Source organism: Botryllus schlosseri, chromosome 13 (genome assembly GCF_051294905.1).
Source record: "Botryllus schlosseri isolate E-star chromosome 13, Bs_hap1, whole genome shotgun sequence".
In the NCBI taxonomy this organism is placed as follows: Eukaryota; Metazoa; Chordata; class Ascidiacea; order Stolidobranchia; family Styelidae; genus Botryllus; species Botryllus schlosseri.
Window position 1 is genome coordinate 8231643 of NC_137248.1, and position 20795 is coordinate 8252437.

The window sequence follows — 20795 nt, forward strand, 5'->3', positions numbered from 1 at the left end:
ACACAATATACCCGTCGTTTGAAGTAGAGAAGAGTTGGATTGCTATTCGATGGCAGTCAATAACCGATCTTTCAGTCAACTATTTTTTCTTATCTGTAATATTTCTAGCCAGTGTATATATACTCCTGACAGGGGGATCATTTATATCGAGATCAGGGTATGTATATACCTATACCTACATTCAGCATGTGTGCATCTGTACGCGATGTGACTTATAATTAACTGATTTGGTTGATGTGATAAGGGTTATCTAGACTTAGATCTTAATCTGTTTAACTTAAGACATCGCTGGGTGTGGTGTATCGATTCTGATCGATGGACGCAGTATCGATATTATACTCTGGACACGAATAGAAAAGTAACCTGTTATAAATATACGATTGGAAAAATTGCCATGCACAAGAGAGCAATAATTGAAATCACATATTTTTTGGAACTACTTTAATTTGGTTACCTCTTTCTTAGCCACTAAATTACGCATGTGCATTTGCAACCGATACGACGACGAAGAGCCAACATAAATCTTCACGTCCGAAATGGCATCATTGAAATTCTATAACGAAAAGACATATCAACAGCGAATCGTGTGGCAAAGGCTGGAGAGAAGCGGGAAATTTGGTTGGTCTTGGTGTAAAGATACACATCAACCATTACGACATGTTGCGATTGTTTTGTTCTTCGATACTGACCCAGTTTACACTGTGAATTTCAGAACGAAAGACGGCGCTAGCAAAGCCTCTGCCGCTTTTGGAGAAGTCGAACCGCTTATTACTATCGAAGAAGCACCGAAAAGCGGATTTATATTCTTCCGACCTCTCGAGGAGTTCGAGGTTGTGTCCCCGGAAGGACGCGAACTGGCACGGGAGCGGATTAGGTCGATTATATTATACGACCCCGGCTCTTACAGTTTATTCAAGAATAATTGTCGGGATCATGTCAGGGGCGTCGTCCATACGGTTCTTGGTAAAACTTTGGCGGATCACGAATTCGAACGTGATATGATTGACGTTACAAACGAAGACAAGAGGTGGGAGTTCGGTGCTGCCGCTGCTGCCATAGCAGCAATAGGCACGATTGCTGTCGGAGTGATGGCAGTATTCGGTGGCCAGGAAGAAAAGGAAAGGAGACAAAAGAAATGATAGCTATAGAAGTACTTGAAGATTACGGATCAAAGACATCATGCGGAATTAATTTCCGGCACTGTTCACCATATCCAAGAGCTTGTGGATGTAGGCAAAGTGATTCTGACTATTTTTTGAGTGTGTTTTAATAAAAAGATCAATTTAGTTTTGAGCAAACCAATTCTCAACGAGTAATATATAGTCTACGAATAAACTATGTCGTCTCGACAAAGAAGGTTTGGGAAGATGAGCGTGAGCGCCGAGCATGTCTGTAGAACAGAAATACATTGTGAGAGATTATTGGTTATCAACAATTGTTTATGGCCGCGACCCAATTGCTGATTTAAAAATGTTCCGCGACCTTCTTCTAAATTTGACAAGTTGATTACTAAAAAAGTCAGCACCTTCGCCCCTGCCTACTTATACGGTCTATTTGGGAAGTTCATTTCTGAAAAATGTCAGCACTCTCGCCCCGACCCCCTCACGACCTATTTGTGAAGTTGACCTTAGTCCATAACTGCTCATGTTCACGGCATGGGAAACTGATTCCAAAAAGCTCAGCACCTCCACCCAGACCTATTTGCGACCTAATAGGGATGATGGTTACTTAACATAAGGTAACCTTCGCGACGCCAGTTTGAAAATCACTGCTACAAATTGATTATTACTTCTATGTATATACGCAGGACCTCAACTGCACTTTTATCAGCTCCCCAAAGGCTGGTCTTGCCCCAAAAACCGAATAAGCACTTCGTCCCCACAATTTGTCTTGCCATACCCCAACGCCCCCAAAGGGGGATTAACCAAACTTCGTGGGGGCGGGGACTTCGCGTAGCACTTTCCACAGTCCCAGTTAGGCCGAAACTTTTTGAATATACAGGTGTGTCCTGGGTGGAAATTACCGACCCCGAAATTTCAGCATAACAGTCCCGCACCAGCAGATTGCCCACCCCTATAGACTAAAATATCCGAACGACTCCTACCGGTCTCAAGCTATTCTTGGAATGTACCGTTTTCTCGAAATTGCGAATATATAATAGTTAGACAGTGGTTCTTTCACCCGCGGAACACTTACGGCGTTCTGACGGCGATAAAAAAGTCCAGAAAAAGACCTGACGAAAGAAAGCACTCACAAGAAATGGAAAGAACTAGAAAGGGCCGCGGCTTTAAAAGATCAACACCGAAAAGAACTGTTACATCGGGCACTCTAGGCCGAGGTGGATGTCAGTCTAAAAGGGATCGCAACTGCGTGTCGTTCGATATCCTCCAATCTGTTCATTACATCGCATTGTATTTTATCGCATTGTACATTGTGTGTATAGCTTGTTCAGAAGAAAATTATAACCCAACGATTATTGATTGAAACTGATCTAAACTTCAGCTTGGAAAGCGTCATAGTATTATTCGGTCGAACGCAACAGCCTGGTACCAATTGCTTAATTACAAATGAGCTTATACATATAGAACTGTCATTTCAAAAGTACGGGGTTTCGATTTCGAACCCCGCCAATCCCTGCCTACGCCACTGCACACGACATAACAACACAACAACACAACAAAGTCCCAATTCGACTACTGACCAGGCCTAATTAATTACCTGCAACCCATGATGGCTAGGACGGGCGTATCACCACAAATACGAGTTGAGTCTGGCTCACGGAACCCGTAATGTTCCATGGAACACCGGTTAAGAACCATGAATATAAAATTTCACTACATTATGCGTATTTTTAGGGTGCCGGATGCCCCCATATTACTATCAAAATATCTAGTGATATTAAATCGCACGAAGAAAATATCGAAGATGAATATTTCTGTACATAAATCCTGAACTTTCTGTCTGCTATTGACAGAGCGCGTAATTGATGTTGAGAATGTATATATTAGGGTTACCATATTTTGAGATTAAAAATCCTGAAAGCTCCAGTGCCGGAGAAGAAAACTGGGGATTTTGAAAAATTCTCCTGTGTAGAAAAAAAAGATCACCACTTTGACTCGACTCCCGTTTGACCCGATTTTTACGAAACTCCGGTCAGGGTCGAATTTTTGATCGCAATTCAATACTTATTCGAGAAAAAGAGGACAATTTCTCCAAAAAAGATGACATTTAGGCGTTCTCCGAGGATACTTTCAATTTATTGAAAAAGGAGGACATATCCCCTAAAAGAGGACGTATGGTAATCCAAATTCATTCTACATCCTGCATGTGTTGAACATCTCCCGCGATATGATTAAAAGATTTGATCTGCTGGTTGACATATAATGGCTACCGACCTGCAATCTCCGGATTTTGCTAACCCCTAAAAGGCTCTGGTTCCTGTGAGCACGAATATTTGACGTCATGTGGCGTTACAATGCTGATCAATACACCAATGACTTTTTGCCTTCCTGTTTGTTAACTTGATAGATTTAAATATAGATCCGTGGTTAATTATTATCGACGCGCAGAGATCCTTAATTCGTACCGCTATTGTTGGGCTACATACGGAGAATCGTCGACGCTCATGAAATATTTGTCACCGCGAACGCGGGACCCAAATATCACTTGTAGTTTCATGAGGAATAACTCTCTCTCTCTCTCTCTCTCTCTGCCACTGCGCAGGATCAATCAATCAGGTTTATTAATATTTTCATCGTTTCAAAACATCACAAGACTGCAATACAATGAAAAGACAGGAAGGTGTCGAAACAAATGGGAGTAGCCTTTAGGATCAGACACCCATCTTAGCCTAGGCGAAGTAAATAAGAGATATGCACACTGAATGAAAAGTAATGCAGAGAATATAAGACGCAAGCGACAAAATGAGGTGGCATGTGGCGGAGGGCGAGTCATTAACTCATTCACGGACGTATTAGCGCGATATTTCAGACAGACGGACAGAAATTTTCAATTATGGTACATTTACCTTATAGTTTTTTGCTCATGTTACCTTCTCGCAGACACCGTCACGCAGATAGTGATAGGAAGCTGCAATTCAAAGAATTTGGATCACAGATGTTAAGATTACTGTAAAATTGTGTAAAATTTTACAAAGTGTTCACAATGCATTCCAAGGTAATTTGCGTACAAGAACCATTGAAGTGCATCGATTATGATCGTTGGACGCAGCAAATAGGTCAGTGGTTCTCGACCTTTTTGTCTTCGCGGACCCCTTTCGGGCCTTCACGGACCCCGCGGACCCCCACGAAGTTTTAGTTCAAATTTAGCTCAATTATCGTGCGATCGTCATCTGTCTTGTGCAAATGATAACTGTAGGCTTAGTGATAAACAGGAACAAAATGACTTTTCTTGAAAATAAGATCATATAATATTCATGTAGCAGTTGGGTTGCCTTCTATTATTTCAAAGCGAATTCTTTAACTGCATTTCTTAAAATACGTGGTCGACTGGTCGTGTCTTGAAAATGCGCGCCTTCGCTTTGATATGAACGAGTGCCGAAAATCCATTTCCACTAATATATTAGGTGGTTGCGAATGTAATAATAACGCGTAACGCTTCCGACGACACATTTGGGTATGATCGCAACAAATGTGACACCAAACTATTTTTAATGAACTTATAACGTCAAGCCTGGTCATTTCTATCTAACACAGTGGTTCTTAACCTGAAGGTATAATTACCCCCAAAGGGGTAATTTACCAATTTTCGGGGGGTTATTCAAATTTACGTTTTTCATATACTTATTATGCTGCACTGAAGTATTTTCAAATGTGAATATGAATGTACGCTAACATATTTTTGCGAGTTTGTATACATTTCGTTTCAATTACCACACCGTGCATGCTTTGATATCATAGTAACCATTGGTGATTATGAATAACAAGGCCAAATGTAGTTAAGTATGGTGCTAGAAGTCATATTTATTTTGAAGTAGTGAGTATCATGTGTTGTTGCGCATGTTGACATATTGAAAGACAACAAGAGGCGTCGAGGCTTAGCTTTATACCTATATTACAGTAACAATATCGTAGAAATCTAGTTATAAGTATTAAAAATTGTTGTGGTGCTCTAGTCTAGTCAGTAAAATTAAGTCTGAAATCATCAAAATGCCTTCAAAGAATCCAGGGAAGAGTATGGAATCTTTTGGGTTCGCCTTCAAAATGAATGACCAATCTTCGTCATAATGGCATTGAACTTTCTGATTGAATTTCCTTCAACTAATTGCTGTGAAGTAGGATTTTCTGTAATAGTATCTATCAAAACGAAACAAGTTTGCGATTGACAATTGCATGAGAGATACTGTCTATTACCCCCCCCCCCCCTTTGTCTAGATTTGACCACTGGATAGAACGAAAAAAGCATCAGCCCTCCCATTGACTTGATATTTTATCAGTCATTTCAGTGTACATTATGACGCTATCTTTGTGCTGTTTTAAAATTAGTTAAGTGCAAGCTGCAATATTTTATTTTTTGAAAAGAGGTAATGGCATCCCGTCATTTTCTTCTTGGTGGTAACGAGATCAAAAAAGTTTAGGAACCACTGATCTAGCAACATATCATGAAGTTATTATGAAGCAAATGGTTATGTAAATGGATTTTTGTAAACATTTCGAAGATTGACCTTACTCATGCAACTTTTTTTCCACAATCCCTAACAAAACATCTCTAAATAGCAAAATGTTTGTATCAGTTGGCTATTGACAATTATAGCGAATAAAACGAGTCTGTACAGTAGTATATATTTAATCTCCGACGGCCGTTTTGTTGAAGTGAGCTCTGGAGTTTTACTATAACGAAACTGCCTCTCGATTTTCCGAATTAAAAAAAGAAAAATAAGGTTATTAACTATTTTGAGGCATCGCGGACCCCCGGAAAATGCTTCGCGGACCCTCAGGGGTCCGCGGACCCCCGGTTGAGAACCACTGATATAGGTGTTACTCTGAAGAAGAGGTCTCGAACATATATTACACGCGCGTCACATAATGACTCTTTTGATGGTGACTTATATATGGCGTACGACATGCGTACGTCTATCAAAGTTGGCAATTATTAAGCAGCGCTATTATCACGAAATCAATTGTAATCTTCTCTTGTGATTTTTCAAGGGAAACATACATTCGTGTTGGTGTTTGCACGGTATACAACGGTTCTCATTGTGTAGCGACAATATCTTTAACGATCGGTGCAATAAGCTCAGGAGTCGGGAAACGCAAACGTAGTGGGGTAGCTGGCTATAGCGTTTGATTACTGAACAATAGCATTCCTTTCGAACATTATGCCTTAGACCCACGGCATTAATAAGAGTTGATCAGAAAGTTTGCATGACGTTGGTTAGGGGAATAGGTGAGCTCATACCTGTCGATCGACATAAGTCTAAAAAATTGAGAATTTTCTGTGGGATTTAATTATGAGGCGTTTTCGGGAAATCAAATATATTAACTATATTTCATTAGAACTGAGGTCAGCAATCGTTATCGCAACAAAGTAGTCTTCGGCTAACCGACAGATGTCGCGGAGGCTTACATTCCTCATTTCGATATTGGAGATATTGTAGGATTGAGCGAACTAGCTTCTCATATAGACACATAATCCGAATTTATTTACTAATTATCAGTAATTACGATATCCCGATTTAACTTGTTAGTCAAAATACGAATTACTAACGAGATCGCATTTACGAGAGCACAAAAAAAAAATCGACTTAAGAACTGTTGGGTAGTCTATTTAGTGGAAAGTGGGTCTGTGATAGTCAGGTCGCGGTGTGTATAGGCTACTATATTCTACTGATAGCACCGTCACGCCACAAAGTACAACTATATACATGGCTTGATTAATGAGTGTGTTAATTATAACATCACGTCAGTTTTTACCAGGGAAAATATGTCGCAGACGACGATTCCTATTATGTACTGAACTTGGATTTCGATCGTGCCACCATTACGTCAAGACTATTAAGTCGTTACGTCACATTTTACTTACATTGTTAAATATGTGGCCACTTGGGAACTACATTGAAAATATAGGGTCAATGGCTCCTCTGACGAAAAAGTTTCCTGACCCCTGCTCCGTGGAAATAGAAACCTGCCTGTTAAAACGTAAGATTAGAAGAATTACTGTGTCGAAGAGAGAGCTATAATTGGAATCATGTGTTTAGCAGAATTATTTGGATTTCATAAACTTTTCCACAAAGTTGCGCAGTGGGCACATAAGTATATGCAGGCCTTCTCATTGTACTGTGACGTTGCGGCTGGGGAGAGTGAACCTTAATCTCTCCGTTCGAAATGAATACATTGAAATTCTATAACGACAAAATATATAACGAAGGAATAGTGCTGCAAAGGCTGGAGATTAGCGGAAAATTTGGTTGGTCTTGGTGCAAAGATACACGCCAGCCTTTACGACACGTTGCGATTGTTTTGTTCTTCAACACCGAAGCAGCTTACACAGTAAACTTCAGAACGGAAGACGGTGCTAGCAAAGCCTCTGCCGCTTTTGGAGAAGTCGAGCCGCTTATTACTATTGAAGAAGCACCGAAAAGCAATTTTAAATACTTCCCACCTCTCGAGGAGTTTGAGGTGGTATCCGCGGAAGGACGTGAACGGGCACGAGAACGAATTCGGTCGATTATACACTACGACCCCGGTTCTTACAGTTTATTCACGAATAATTGCCGGGACCATGTCAAGGGCGTTGTCGGTAAAGTTCTTGGTGAAACTTTGTCGGATGAGGTATTCGAAAGGGATATGATTGACGTTACAAATGAAGACACCTTGTGGAAGTTCGCTGGTGCCGCCGCTGCCATTGCAGCAATGGGCGCGTTTGTGGCCGTTGTAGTGGGCACGTTGCTCAGTGGTCAAGGAGAAGGGGAAAGTGGGCAGGAGGACGACTAGATCACGATGACGACCAGATGTACGCAAAGATCATAAATGAAATATATTATTCAGAACATACAAACCTGATTAGAGCGTGGCATTTGTTCAAAGCAATGATTTTTAACCTGTGGGTAATTACCCCAGGGGAGGAATTTGACGTTTCTTGAGATTTAATTTTACTACATTCATTCATTAATATGAATTTCCTTGCTTGAAGTGGATTGATTATTTTCTGTATAGAGCTGACTCAGAAATAGCCCACACGAAACCGAACCGCAAAAATTCGCGAGGATGGACATTGTAAATGAATATGACAGACATTACCCATCAAACTACACATTTAATGCATTAATACAGTGGTTCCCAACCTTTTTTATCTCGTGCCTCCCTTGGCCGAAATTTTAGCCAAAATTCCCCCCTTAGGATAACTCTGCCCAATGATTAAAAATGGTCATTTTTACCGTGCAAACACCTGTTGACTAAGAGAATAAGACGGGCGGTACCGAGTGTTTGTTTCTAGCAGTGCTGTAATAACACTTTGTAGACCTCCAAAAACCATGGTCTTGGTCCCAATCACACAAATTCTGGAAGGCTTGACTCAACAGACCGCCACACTTACATTTGTGTTTTCGGCTTACCATGCACCAATCGCTAATATAACATGCTGTGAAAAATCAGTATCCATAAATTGACTGGACTCGGTTTTTTTTCCTTAAGTTTGCGCATGCATTTAGCCAACAATAGTGGTACGTTGATATATAGCAGGGTTGACCAGACTCGAATTTGACTCGGGTCACCATTTTCTGATAACTCGACTTGAATCGAGTAATTTTCTCAAAATACGGAAACGAAACGACTCGACTCGACTCGAGACAATCTGGGTATTGACTCTACTTGGACTCTAGTCATTGTGCATGGCTCGAACCAAGTCATATGACTATAAAACTATAAAACGGCCAAGACCGACTGGTCATTGTAGTTTCGAAGAACAGTAAAGTGACCACCCTGTTGGAAGTTCGTATATTAATCATGGTACTTGACAATGGGACAAGAAACTGCTCAAAGTGAGGAAAATTAGTATATCATAAATCCAAATCATTAAATATCACCAAACAGTGTTGACTTGAGTGTGACTTGGACTCGTACTCGAGTCATAATGCCATGACTCGGATTCGACCGGCTGCTCAGTGACTTGGACTTGGACTTGAATCATTGGTGAATTGATAATGACTCGGCTTGACTCGAGTCAAAACTATGAAAGTGAGATTGACTTGTGACTCGGAGCCTCTTGACTGGGTTACAGCCCTGATATATAACATACACGTGATCAGATTCCCTGCTGGAGCTCATTGAAATTTAGGACACCCATTACGTTTCGGCAACATTGCACCAAGTTTACCATGTCTTTTTTCGATCGGGTAGCTGTTCATTAAAAATAAAGCAAGGCTAGCGATCTCTCTGACTTGAATCGATGACGTTGGAATATTTAGTCACAGTCTGAAAATGTTGACTTGAAAATATAAGATAAATACTTTCACTAGAAGCCTTGTTGTGATAGATTCGGCACGCGTAAAATATATTTTATTGAGAGGCCGTCATTTGAACATACTTTCAGCAAACAAAAAACAGCCATGAGGAGTATACGTTCGGATATAACTGGTTGACTAAATGACTGTTCGAATATGAACAATTTGGGTATTCCGTTACAATTCTAAAGTCGAATTCCCCCCTAAAAATTGCAAAATTCCCCCCAAGGGGGGAATTCCTCCCTGGTTGGGAACCACTGCATTAATAGAATACTGGTGCGTCATCATCATTTTATTAATGTTCCTATCAAATCAATACACCACAAGATTGCGACATAGGCTAATGAAAGGATAGGAGGGTCCTTGTTCTTAATACCGCAACAAAAAAGCCCAGAAAAAAAAGGACCCGATAAAGAAAGAAAAAGAGCAAGAATAGCTTGTAGAAAAAGGACCGACGAATAAGGAATATCATCAAAGACTGTGACATCGGGCACTAGGTCGACGTGGATGCCAGTTTCAGAGACCCCAACTGGTTGGTCGTTCGGCATCCCCGTATAATCCAATATGTTCATTACATCGCATTGTGTGTCTGGTATATCGCATTGTACATTGAGTGTGTGTGTGTCTTGGGAAGATGAAAATAAATCTGGCTATTGATTGATTGATAGATTGAGGGTGCCGTAACGACTTGGAGTAGTATTAAAGTCAGATAACCACCTTGGCCTACAGCAGAGGTCTCAAACTCAGATGTGCTCGCGGGCCAATTTCCTACTTTTTGATGGCACCGCGGGCTGTAGCACCAATAATAGGGGAATTCAATGTAGTTTCGAGTAGACCTTATTTGACGGGGCCTTGCAGACTGACATTCCACACGTATCATGAAAATGTGATTTGCTAATGTGAATTCACGCCTGCCACGAAAAAAATCACATTTTAAAATATTTGAATAAAATTGTTGCTGCACTGGGCATAGTTGCTGTATATTTAGTTGCAGTCACCATGCGAGAGTACAAATGCATCAGGACATCGTGTAATCTGTCGCGTTATAATTTTGCGGCTAGCGGACATTTGAATTGTCACAATTATAGGTAGAATATTTTAGAATTTTACAAAGATTGATCTGATATCAGAGCATTGGGGCAGTACAGCCTAATCGGGGTTTTGGGCATACTCGGGATAACGATGCTATTGATCATGTCATTACCTAAGTCAAATTGAATTAGCGTTAGATTTACCTTCGAATATTGGAACAGATCTATAACGACTTGAATATAATGATTACTGTGCCACAGCAATAGAAATAATGTCCAATCGCCGAAGTATATATATTCATTGATCTTCCTTGCGTGGTAACTTTTCAAAGTGATGTAATAGTGAAGTTTGATGAGTAGTTTCTGGCTTCTGGAGTAGTTTTAGGGCGAATTTCCAGTTCCAAAAGTAAAAACGGATATTTGGCAATTAAATATTGTCGAATACTTCGAAATCCAAAATACCGTCGTGGGCAGCATAAAATGATCTCGCGGGCCGCGTGTTTGAGACCTCTGGCCTACAGCATGTAAATAAGAGGCATGCACACTGGATTTAGATAAAAATAACATAGGAGAAAGCGACAAAAATTAATGCTGCATGTGTCAGTGGTAGGCGAGGTCGATATGTCAGATGGGGTCCGGTAATCTTGAGGCCTGACCACCAGAGATGAGCGGATTTTGAATTTCTATGTCCCAATCCAATCCAAATCTGAAGCTTCAAATCATAATCCAAATCCTAATCCAGAACTTTTGCATATTCAAATTCTTGTCCAATCCTAATCCGATTCTAACTTGAAATTCAGAAAAAAATGCTAATTTATGCAAGGCAGGAATACGAAAGTTTGTCGCCATTCGCCACTCGACATATCTTTCTCCCAGAAAATCGGTAAATCCAATCCAAATCGTAATCCGTTCAGAATAAAATTTCTAATCCCAATCCAATCCAATCCAAATCTGACAAAATTTCACAAATTCGTTTTTTTAAAAATCCTAATCCTAATCCATGCTCAGTGCTCATCTCTGCTGACCACTGACCAGTATCGACGCTTATCTCGAACTATAGATAACTAACCTACGGGTAGATGCGCAACACGCGATTTACGGTCGAGTGATGCGACAGTCTGCAGAATGATTTGTTGTCGCTTCATAGCATGAAACGGCAACGTAATTGCTAATCCCATAGATGACGACCCGTGCGCTCAAATTAAATAAAGTTGATCTTATTTGAACGCTACTGTCGCGCTGATTCTGATAATATACATTAAAATCTCATCAGGGGAATGGAGCCCCCTTGAAAGACCCCTAAAAGTCTGAAAATCGGCATTGTTCTGAACGATCGCAACCACGCAAGGACCGTTGTTATGGTCATTGTGCTGGGTCGTTGTGATTGTTTAGATTGAACAATTCCGGTTTTCAGACTTCGAAGGCTATTTAGGAGTGGATATCTCTGCCCTTTTCGTACCGCGACTATTTCGCGATCAGTACTCCTATTGGCTAAACTTCACCATCTCTGCTACAGCTACGTAAAACTAAAGTTCTACATAGATATCGCTGCCTTTTTCGCGTCGCGAGTATTTCGTGATCCGTATTCATATCTGCTAAACTTCACAACTTCTGTTACGTTAAAGTAAAGTTCTACATAGATACCACTGCCTTTTTCGTACCGCGACTATTTCGCGTTCCTTGAATACAAATCCATTTTTTCGTCCCCCATTGGCTAAACTTTACGACCATTGTTTCCTACTGCTGTAGTATAAACTCGATCGTTATCTCGAATAATGTTCGACTCATATAACCGCTACTAGGACGAACGTCTTTTCTTGTCGTTTCCACGTATTTTCGCGCAACTACATTCGTGTCAGAGAACTCGCTGTGATTTGAAGAGCTTGCAACAGTACAGGACAACCAAGGCCCTCACTACTGCTGCAATCTATACTCGAACTTTGCGTAACCGGATCCAAATTTTTAAGTCGTTTCAAAAGTCGGATTTTGTGAAGAGTTCTCCATCGCGATATATGAAAATTGTGGTATTTTCGGTACCAACCGATTTGTGTGGTAATCTGACTATAAAATTCTCGAACGGAGAAAGGTTAGAATTCCAAATAGGCTGAACTATGAAGCTCAGTGGTCACTCGGCTAACAAATACTAACCGCTTTATTTAGTTACTACGCAGAAATCAAGGAAAATTTGCCTAGTACGTTGGAACTATAGACAACTAAGGTAAACCGGTTTACCTTAGTTATCTCTATTGGAACTGGGATAGGCGCTGCTGTAACGATTTTAGCAACAATAATAATAATGTCGTTGTCGCATATTGCATGTAAGCAAGATATTCCGCTATATATAAGCTAAGCAAAGGCGTGGCGCATAGGTAAGAACAAAACATGCATGCAGCATGCTGCAATTGCAAATAGGCAGATAGTTCAGATAGTCACTCTTCAGGATTACCGGCCCTGGACCACGACCTAATACCGACCTCGCCTTCCGCCACATGCCCTCCCATTTTGTCGTTTGCTTTTTATATTCTCTGCTTTACTTTTCATTCAGTGTGGATGCCTTTTTTTACTTCGCCTAGGCCAAGGTGGGTTTCTGATCTCAAAGACTATACTCCAAGTCGTTTCAACACATTCCTATATTTTCATTTTATCGCTGTTTTGTGGTGTTTCGATAAAACTGACTGACTGACCGACAGTCCGATGGCGATTGTCCGATGGAGAGAGTTCATGCTTGCTGTTGGCCCGCTCGCCCGGTCTTCGCCAGATTTCAGCTATGGTTTCTCCATGCAATATTCATGCATATATATAAAGTGGTATCTTGCATGTAATTGACACCACTTGCCTATTTGCAACACGTCGCGTTCTATAGGTTTCAAAAAGAAACCATAAGCATGAACCCAGCAGCAAGCATGTTCTTGAATCGGATCGTTCCCAGTCTGACCAGACGTGGACGAAGACTGGTTCTTCACCTAACTCGTGTATGTATGCCCGCAATGGGTCGGGGTCTCTGCTCTGATCCACCCCTTACCCTGTCGCTTTATCGTTGTTATCCGACTTGTACGTTATGGTCATCAATTTAAAGCAGCCATATGTTTTGAATTTTTCATTCAGATTGATCAATAACACCGCAAGATATCTATACAATCACTGGTTCTTGTAATGTTTGCCTGGGAATGCCCATCATCACTTCGTGTTTTTGAATTGATAAAATTTCAATAAATAAATGACTGACGGTGTGCAACATCATCAGGATATATTCCGTCGTACTTATAATAGTCCGAGTTTTTTGGCATTACCTGTTCAACGGTTTATAATCATCCATTAACTGATATGGGTGAAATTCCTATCAAATTCTCAATTCTGATAAATGTTATGGCACAGTGCGAGATAAATAAGACTCGTGTCAATAGTAGAAAAGTTGGATAGGAAAGTTGGATGCACGGTCGATAGCATTACATTAAGAAAAGCTCAGGTGACAGCACTTGCATGGGAGCGGGGTCAATTTTTGTATGATGTGAAATTTTGTTCTTGATATTTTGCGACCTGTCACATAGATAACAGGTTGTGTATTGGTCCACAAATGCAGTAGTGTTCAAGTTGGTCATGAGAATAGTTCTTTCCATCTTCAAATGATTTCTGTAAATCTAAACAATGGTGGTAATTGACTTCTTGTTATCTAGTTTTGGGTGAGCACTGACTGCATTTCAGCTAAACATTTACAGTCATTGGTCCGGACATAGCCTGAGTATGCTCATTTGCTCTTGCTCGTAGAAATACAAGCATGTAACACATCGTTGATGAAATTTTAAGGTAACCTAAAACATGGTTTGAATGTAGCCTACTTATTCAGATCAATCAATAATAACCTAGCGAAATATATTTATACAATCACCAATTCTTACAATGTCTATCAGCCCCGGAACAAATGATGCTGACAATCCAGCTATCAATGCCCGAGACAGAAATTTGCTTGACAATGTCTCCTTGATGACGACTCTGTCGCCTATGCCGTCAAATAACACATCATTGCAACCACACGGAACCAGCACCCAGGAGTTGCTGAACGGAGTATTTGGGGATGCCAAGGCGGAATTATCGACCATGGAAACCAATCAAGTGTCAACTTTCGATGACATGCAGAAAAAGCTGCTTGCGCAACTCGACCGCGACTCCACTGGTGGAACGGAAGCCGGGACGGGCACCGGTAAGCTCATGTACGGATTTGACTTGTCCCCGATACATTCTGTCGATAAACCTTCGACTTATGCCTCCACACAAGAAGAACCGCCCACCACCGAAAAATTGAAACGACGCGGCGATTTTGACATTTCTCCAAATTTCATGCGAGCCTCTCGTCAATCTAAATCGGAGAAGAGTGGTAATAACGACACGGAAACGATGATGAGCCAGGTATTTTCGTCACAAGATGTCGGCTCTTCCACCAATAACTTCAATTACTCAAAGCACGAAAGGACAGACGATGCCAAGAGAACATATACCAGACCGGGGTCCGTTGAGAAGAAAAAAACACAGAAAGGCACTTCAAAGTTGGCGCAAAAACCCGCCAAGTCCCCGTCTAGTCAAAAAACGTATCGTGACACACCTAACAAGACATTCACGAAAGGAAAGAAGTCACCTGCACCGAAAAAATCAAATCTAACATCTGAATTTGTGATTCCAAAGTCCCCACCTTCCCGACGGGCTGTGGTGAAGGTCACTCCTAGAATTAAGACGACTCCTAGAAAGCAATCTAAGAAGAGCGCATCTGCCAAGCCAAGTGTGGACGCTACTGACAGATTGTCAACAGGCCAAGATTCATCCATCGAGAGAAAGTCAGTCATCCGTTCGAAGGATGACTCTACTGTTCCCGCTGTGAGAGCGGGAAACCACGATGAAACGGTATCGTTGATTCATATCCTGGAAGATTTGAATCAAATGAGAAACCAAGTCGCCGAATCTAGCGAAAAATTAGCCGTTCTCTCCCAAGACAAGGATCGTCTGGCGGAAGAGAAGAAACGACTTGAAATAGAAATGACCGAAATGAAGAAAGAAAACTTTGTGCTGAAGTCTCGCCTCGATAAGACGACGGCGTATACTCATCCGAAATCAGGTGACACAAAATCTAACGAAGATGCAGAAAAAGTAGGGTATTCTGACCGCGAGGAAATGGAACGTCTGCTAGTCGGATATCAGAAGGAAAACGAAAAAATCTACGACAATTTGAAAAAATTGCAGCAGTCCAACAAGGAAACGGAACAGGCGATGTATGAAGAAAATTTGAAGTTGCGGTCCGAAATCGCACAGCTAAAAGAGGAACTTGAATCACAAAGCAGGATGAACAAAGCGCACCAGGGTGTTTCTGCCGAGTCTAATGTGCACGCAGTAAATGTTGATGCTAGTAAGGAAGAGATTTCGACTTTGAAGAAGCGGATCGAATCGTTGGAAATCCAACTGAAGGAAGAAGAAGGGTATAAAGCAAAGTCAGAATCGTTGGTACGGAAACTGACTACCGAGAGAGATAACGCGGAAAAAAAGATTGTCGACAACAACTGTAAATACGAGGAAGCGTACGGCAAGCTGGCATCAAAACATAAAGCCGACGTCGTGAAACTAGAAGCCGAACTCGAAGACGTGAAGAGATCGTTAAACGGAAAATCCGACGCCGCTATCACCATAAGAGACATAATGAGTACTCCGCCTTCCAAGTCGCTCTTGAATCATTTTCAGAAACGAGTAAAAAAACTGGAAGAGGAACTGGGGAGTCAGGATACACGTGCTAACGCAGCAGTGCTTTCGGTACAGAAGCAATACGCCGACATCAAGTTGAAATACGAAGAGAGAATAAATGATCTCGAAAAGCAGATTCAACTTTTTCGAAAGAATACAAAATCTGATAGTCTTGACGCTAACACTGTCGATTCCTTGAAAAAGCAATTGTCCGAAGCGCTGAGTAAGTTGCAGGCGGAGTCGGACCAACGTAGGATGGAGAGGGATGCTCTTTTTGAACAGATCAACTCTTTGCGGCAACGAAAAGATGCCATCGCTAGGAATACTTCTGAGGAAAACAGTAAAATGTCTGCTCTGATTCAGGAATGCGAACGCAAAGACAAGGAAATTACAAGATTGAAAGCTACGGTTGAGAAATTGAAAGTGAACACGCCGAAAAAGAGCCCGCCCGCCAGGCCTAAGAACGAGAAAAGGCGTCGCAATAGCTACAATCCCGAATCTTTTGAAGGCGAAGGCTACGCAAAATTGATGGAGTTGAATTTGCGGCTCGAAAACCAACTGCGAGACAAAGAATTGGAATTGAAACACGCCGAAGTGACGAAGGACGCGGCGATCGCAAAGTTACAGCAAGAAGTGAGGTCGCAGAAAAGCACTTCGGAAAGTGCGAAGGCTCGGCAAGAATCCGAAATGGAAAGTCAGGCGCAAGCCAAAATCGCGCGGCTTGAAAGTGAGCTGCGCAAACGGTGCGACGAAATCTCGGTGCTGAGAGGCGACTTGAGTGAGATGTCGGACGCGAAAGTACGTGAGCGCGCGCTGCAGTCGCAAATACAACGGCTTCTCGCGCAAGTCCGCGAGGCACGCGTCGTGTCGCCCTCGTCGGCGGCTCGGAGAGTCGCGGCGTTGGAAGATAAACTGCGTGTGTTGGAAGAGAAGTTGAAAATACGGGACTTCGAATTGAGAGAATCGCGGTTTAGAAACGCCGATCCCGGAGCGCTGTCCGAGTTGCAATCGTTACGGCGGGAATTGGCGTTGAAAAATAGCGAGATGACGAAGTTCCGTTTGGAGTTGGACTCGATATTGTTAGTTCTTCGAGAACTTCACTTGCAGGGTGTCAAAATACCGTTACCTAATTATCTGCATTCGATATTTTAGATGTTGTTATGCTATTGCTCGTTTTTACAATCTTTACACATCATTCATACAGTCGCTATTTTTGTACGAGAGAATTATATTCATAAGGTGTTTTTAGTATTCTTGCCTTGAAGGTGTTTGTGCGGGCGTGATCCCGTGGACTGTAGTCGAAATGAGCGGCTGGGAGGGGTGGAAAGGACTTTTGTGTAGACGTCTTTAGTTGATATATATATGATCGAAAACATCCGCCTTCGAGTCAAGTTCCAACTGAAATTAATGTGTTGCAGAGTATCCTCTGCGCTGTCATCGGTAATCAGGGTTGTAACCAAGCACAATGCTCCGAGTCACAAGTCAATCTCACTTTTATAGTTTTGACTCGAGTCATTTTCAATTCACCACCGAGTTCATTCAGAGGGTCGACTCCGAGTCATGGTATTATGACTCGAGTCCGACTCCAAGTCATTGTGTTGACTGCTCAGTTTCCAGTTAAAATATTGTTAAATCCAATTTTTATAACCCTGTTTGGAAATATCGAATGGTTCGCATTCATAATATACTAATTTTCCTTACTTTAAGCAGTTTCTGGTCGCATTTTCGAATACGGTACCAATAGACGAATTCCCATTGGTCTGGGTACTTTACCATTCTTCGAAATTACAATAAAATGTCGGTCTTGGCCGTCTGAGTCTCGAGTCATATGACTTGGTTCGAGTCATGCGAAATGACATGGTAGAATTGGTAAGACCAGGTATAGAGTCTGTTCTGGTATTTAACTTCTGACTGTTACAAGATTCATCTGCAGTAGATAAATGGTTATACCAACGTATGAACAATTTAGGGCTGTTCAAAAATAACCTTTTTTCCTGAATCTGGCAGGTTACTTGATTAAATCGTTAGGTTGCCTTAAAAAACGACGCAGACCAAATGTGAATACATTCCAACCAATATTCGCGGATTTCGTAGAGTTTTAAAATTTTGAATTTGCCTGAAAATGCAAAAAAAAATTTTTTTCAAATTTTTCTTTCAACCTTATGAAATTGTTGCGCTGTCTTCAAAAACGATGGAAAACAAATTTGACTCCATTCCAAGCTGCAGAAGCGGAGTTATACAAGTTTTTTGATGATAATCCTGGGATGATCCACCAATCAAGGATAATCCCAGAATTATCAAAGGAAAACTGAAATAACTCCACTTCTACGGCTTCGAATTGAGTCAAATTTGTTTTGCATCGTTTTTGAAGACAGCGCAACAATTTCATAAGGTCGGAAGGAAAATTTGAAAAAAATTTTTTTTTGCATTTCTAGGCAAATTCAAAATTTTCAAACTCTACGAAATCCGTGAATATTGGTTGGAATGAATTCAAATTTGGTGTGCGTCGTTTTTAAGGCAACCTAACGATTTCATCAAGTAACCTGCAAGATTCAGGAAAAAAGGTCACTTTTGAACAGCCCTAGAACATACATATATTCAGCATTGAAAAGATATTGTAAGGGGCAAAAGTAACAGAGTGTTACAATTGCCCTGACACGCTCGACCATGCTGATTAATGAATGTCTCAGGATGGTGTCTTCCCGGCGACGCGAGTCCTAGTTTCCTATCATCACGGTAGACTATGGTAACATTGTTCCAGCTACATATATTGCATTGTAACCACTTGAGGTTTTATTCTTCAGAACAAATTATTCCAGATCAGAAAATATTTACTCAACGTAACTTCAGGTATATTAGAAGACATAGCTACCGCATGTGCACTTAAAATATGAAGGCGATTTCTACATCCTACTAGCGGTGAGGTCGATTGTTACATTTGCCTCGTGTTACATTTGTCCCCGGTCTCCCCTACCACATCCAGAAGTTTTAGCGTTGCGAAAAAGGTCTGTAATTCGCACCGTTAGCAACTTTTTTTTTTATATATTTATAACAAGGATGCGCAGTTGTGCACTGTGCAGTGCAACCGTTTAGACAAGGCCAAACAACGAACGTGGTGGAGCCGCGGACAGGGGCAGGGCTCCCCCCTGTGGCGCTCGTTCTTGTGGTGCTAAAAAGCTCACAGAAAGAACCGAGGAAGGACACATACAGTGAATCGAACGAAAAGAGCACCCATATTTTCACCCGTACAAGTGTGCAGTGCACAGTGCACGCAGCACTGAGAAATGGCTATAATCACGAGCTAATTTGTTACGATCCAGATTTGTGCGAATCAGTGAAACAAAGTTTGATCGTGATGCGACAACGTTTGATATTGATTATATTTAGGGTTACTATACGTCCTCTTTTAAGAGGATTTGTCCTCTCTTTTGACTTTTTAGAAAGTGTCCTCGGAGGACGCCCAAATGTCCTCTTTTGTGAAAATTTTGGATATTTAAGGGGAAAATTCGACTGAGATACAGTAAATCAGCACCGAAGTAACGCTCCGGCGACTATTTCGGGAGCTGCATGACCCGGGAGTTTTAGTCAACCAACGGATAATGTGAAAGAAACACTGTGATTCGGGGTTTGAGCCGGAAAGTTGACTCGTATTTTAGTCAACCGACCACGAGGTGGGAAAAATTTACCATTTTTCGGGATTTTCCTGCGGTATATTGCCAGTGTGAAAATTTTGAAAAAGTGTCCTCTTCAGATTTCTAGAATATGGTAACCCTATTATATTGGTTAGCTAAATCACACCTACTTGATTCGACACCGTATATATGCTTGTGTCTGAAACTCCATTTTACCATTGGTGTTTCAATTACGAGCTGTTACAGGAGTTTCTCAAAGCTCAAAATCATAAAGTCTTATTTACGTTCTACCATGAATGATGATCGACTATATCAGCTCTATCGATTCTTTCTATAGAACTGAGAGAAATGATATTTCTTGAACTCGGAATGAGTTTGATTTGTGCTGAAACTTCCAAGTTTCGACTATGGCAATAATCCTAATTATATTTCGATTTTAAATGTCGTAATTGCGTCGTGCCATCCAAACTCCACACAATGATGGTATATTTTGTCTGATACCGAACCTGGTACTAATCAGATGATGTCCCTGATTGAAGTGTAACTTGGTGAATGCGTGTATCGTTAGGGTTGCATTTGAAACAAAAATAAATCAATCTAAAACGAGCATGTCTAAAACAAAAAGGGCCTTGTTTAAATTAGCATTTTTGGCATAAAACACTTTAAAACTATGACATCATGAATATTCAATTGTGACGTCATGATGGATTGACATTGACACTTGTAAATATAGGATCGCCCAAACGTACTAAACTAATAGATCACACGATTTCAAATTGGTATTTCTTCACTGCGGGATGGTATTTGTCTTGTGAGGTTCAGATTACCAAGACAAGTGTAACCGCTTGGTTCCGGAGCCATAGTGACTCCGGACTATCTGGTTGCAAGACCAGTCATGCGTAGGGTAGCATGCGGTGGGAAAGAGGAAGTGATTGGAGTTAGTCTTTTGTA

The 20795-nt window shown here is 41.2% G+C and overlaps 1 protein-coding gene across 1 annotated transcript; it reads left to right on the forward strand.

The window, feature by feature from the left end:
- The first annotated feature begins 13840 nt into the window (after nucleotides 1-13840).
- Nucleotides 13841-17463, forward strand: LOC145454135 (centrosomal protein of 162 kDa-like). The gene has a single exon (XM_080332156.1). It carries the CDS (start codon nucleotides 14389-14391, stop codon nucleotides 17362-17364), a length of 2976 nt encoding a protein of 991 aa, XP_080188282.1. The 5' UTR covers nucleotides 13841-14388; the 3' UTR covers nucleotides 17365-17463.
- Nucleotides 17464-20795: the final 3332 nt, after the last annotated feature.

Bases quoted from the DNA above. Each gene is read 5' to 3' on its own strand.
- LOC145454135 (XM_080332156.1), top strand. From the start codon at position 14,389: ATGTCTATCAGCCCCGGAACAAATGATGCTGACAATCCAGCTATCAAT.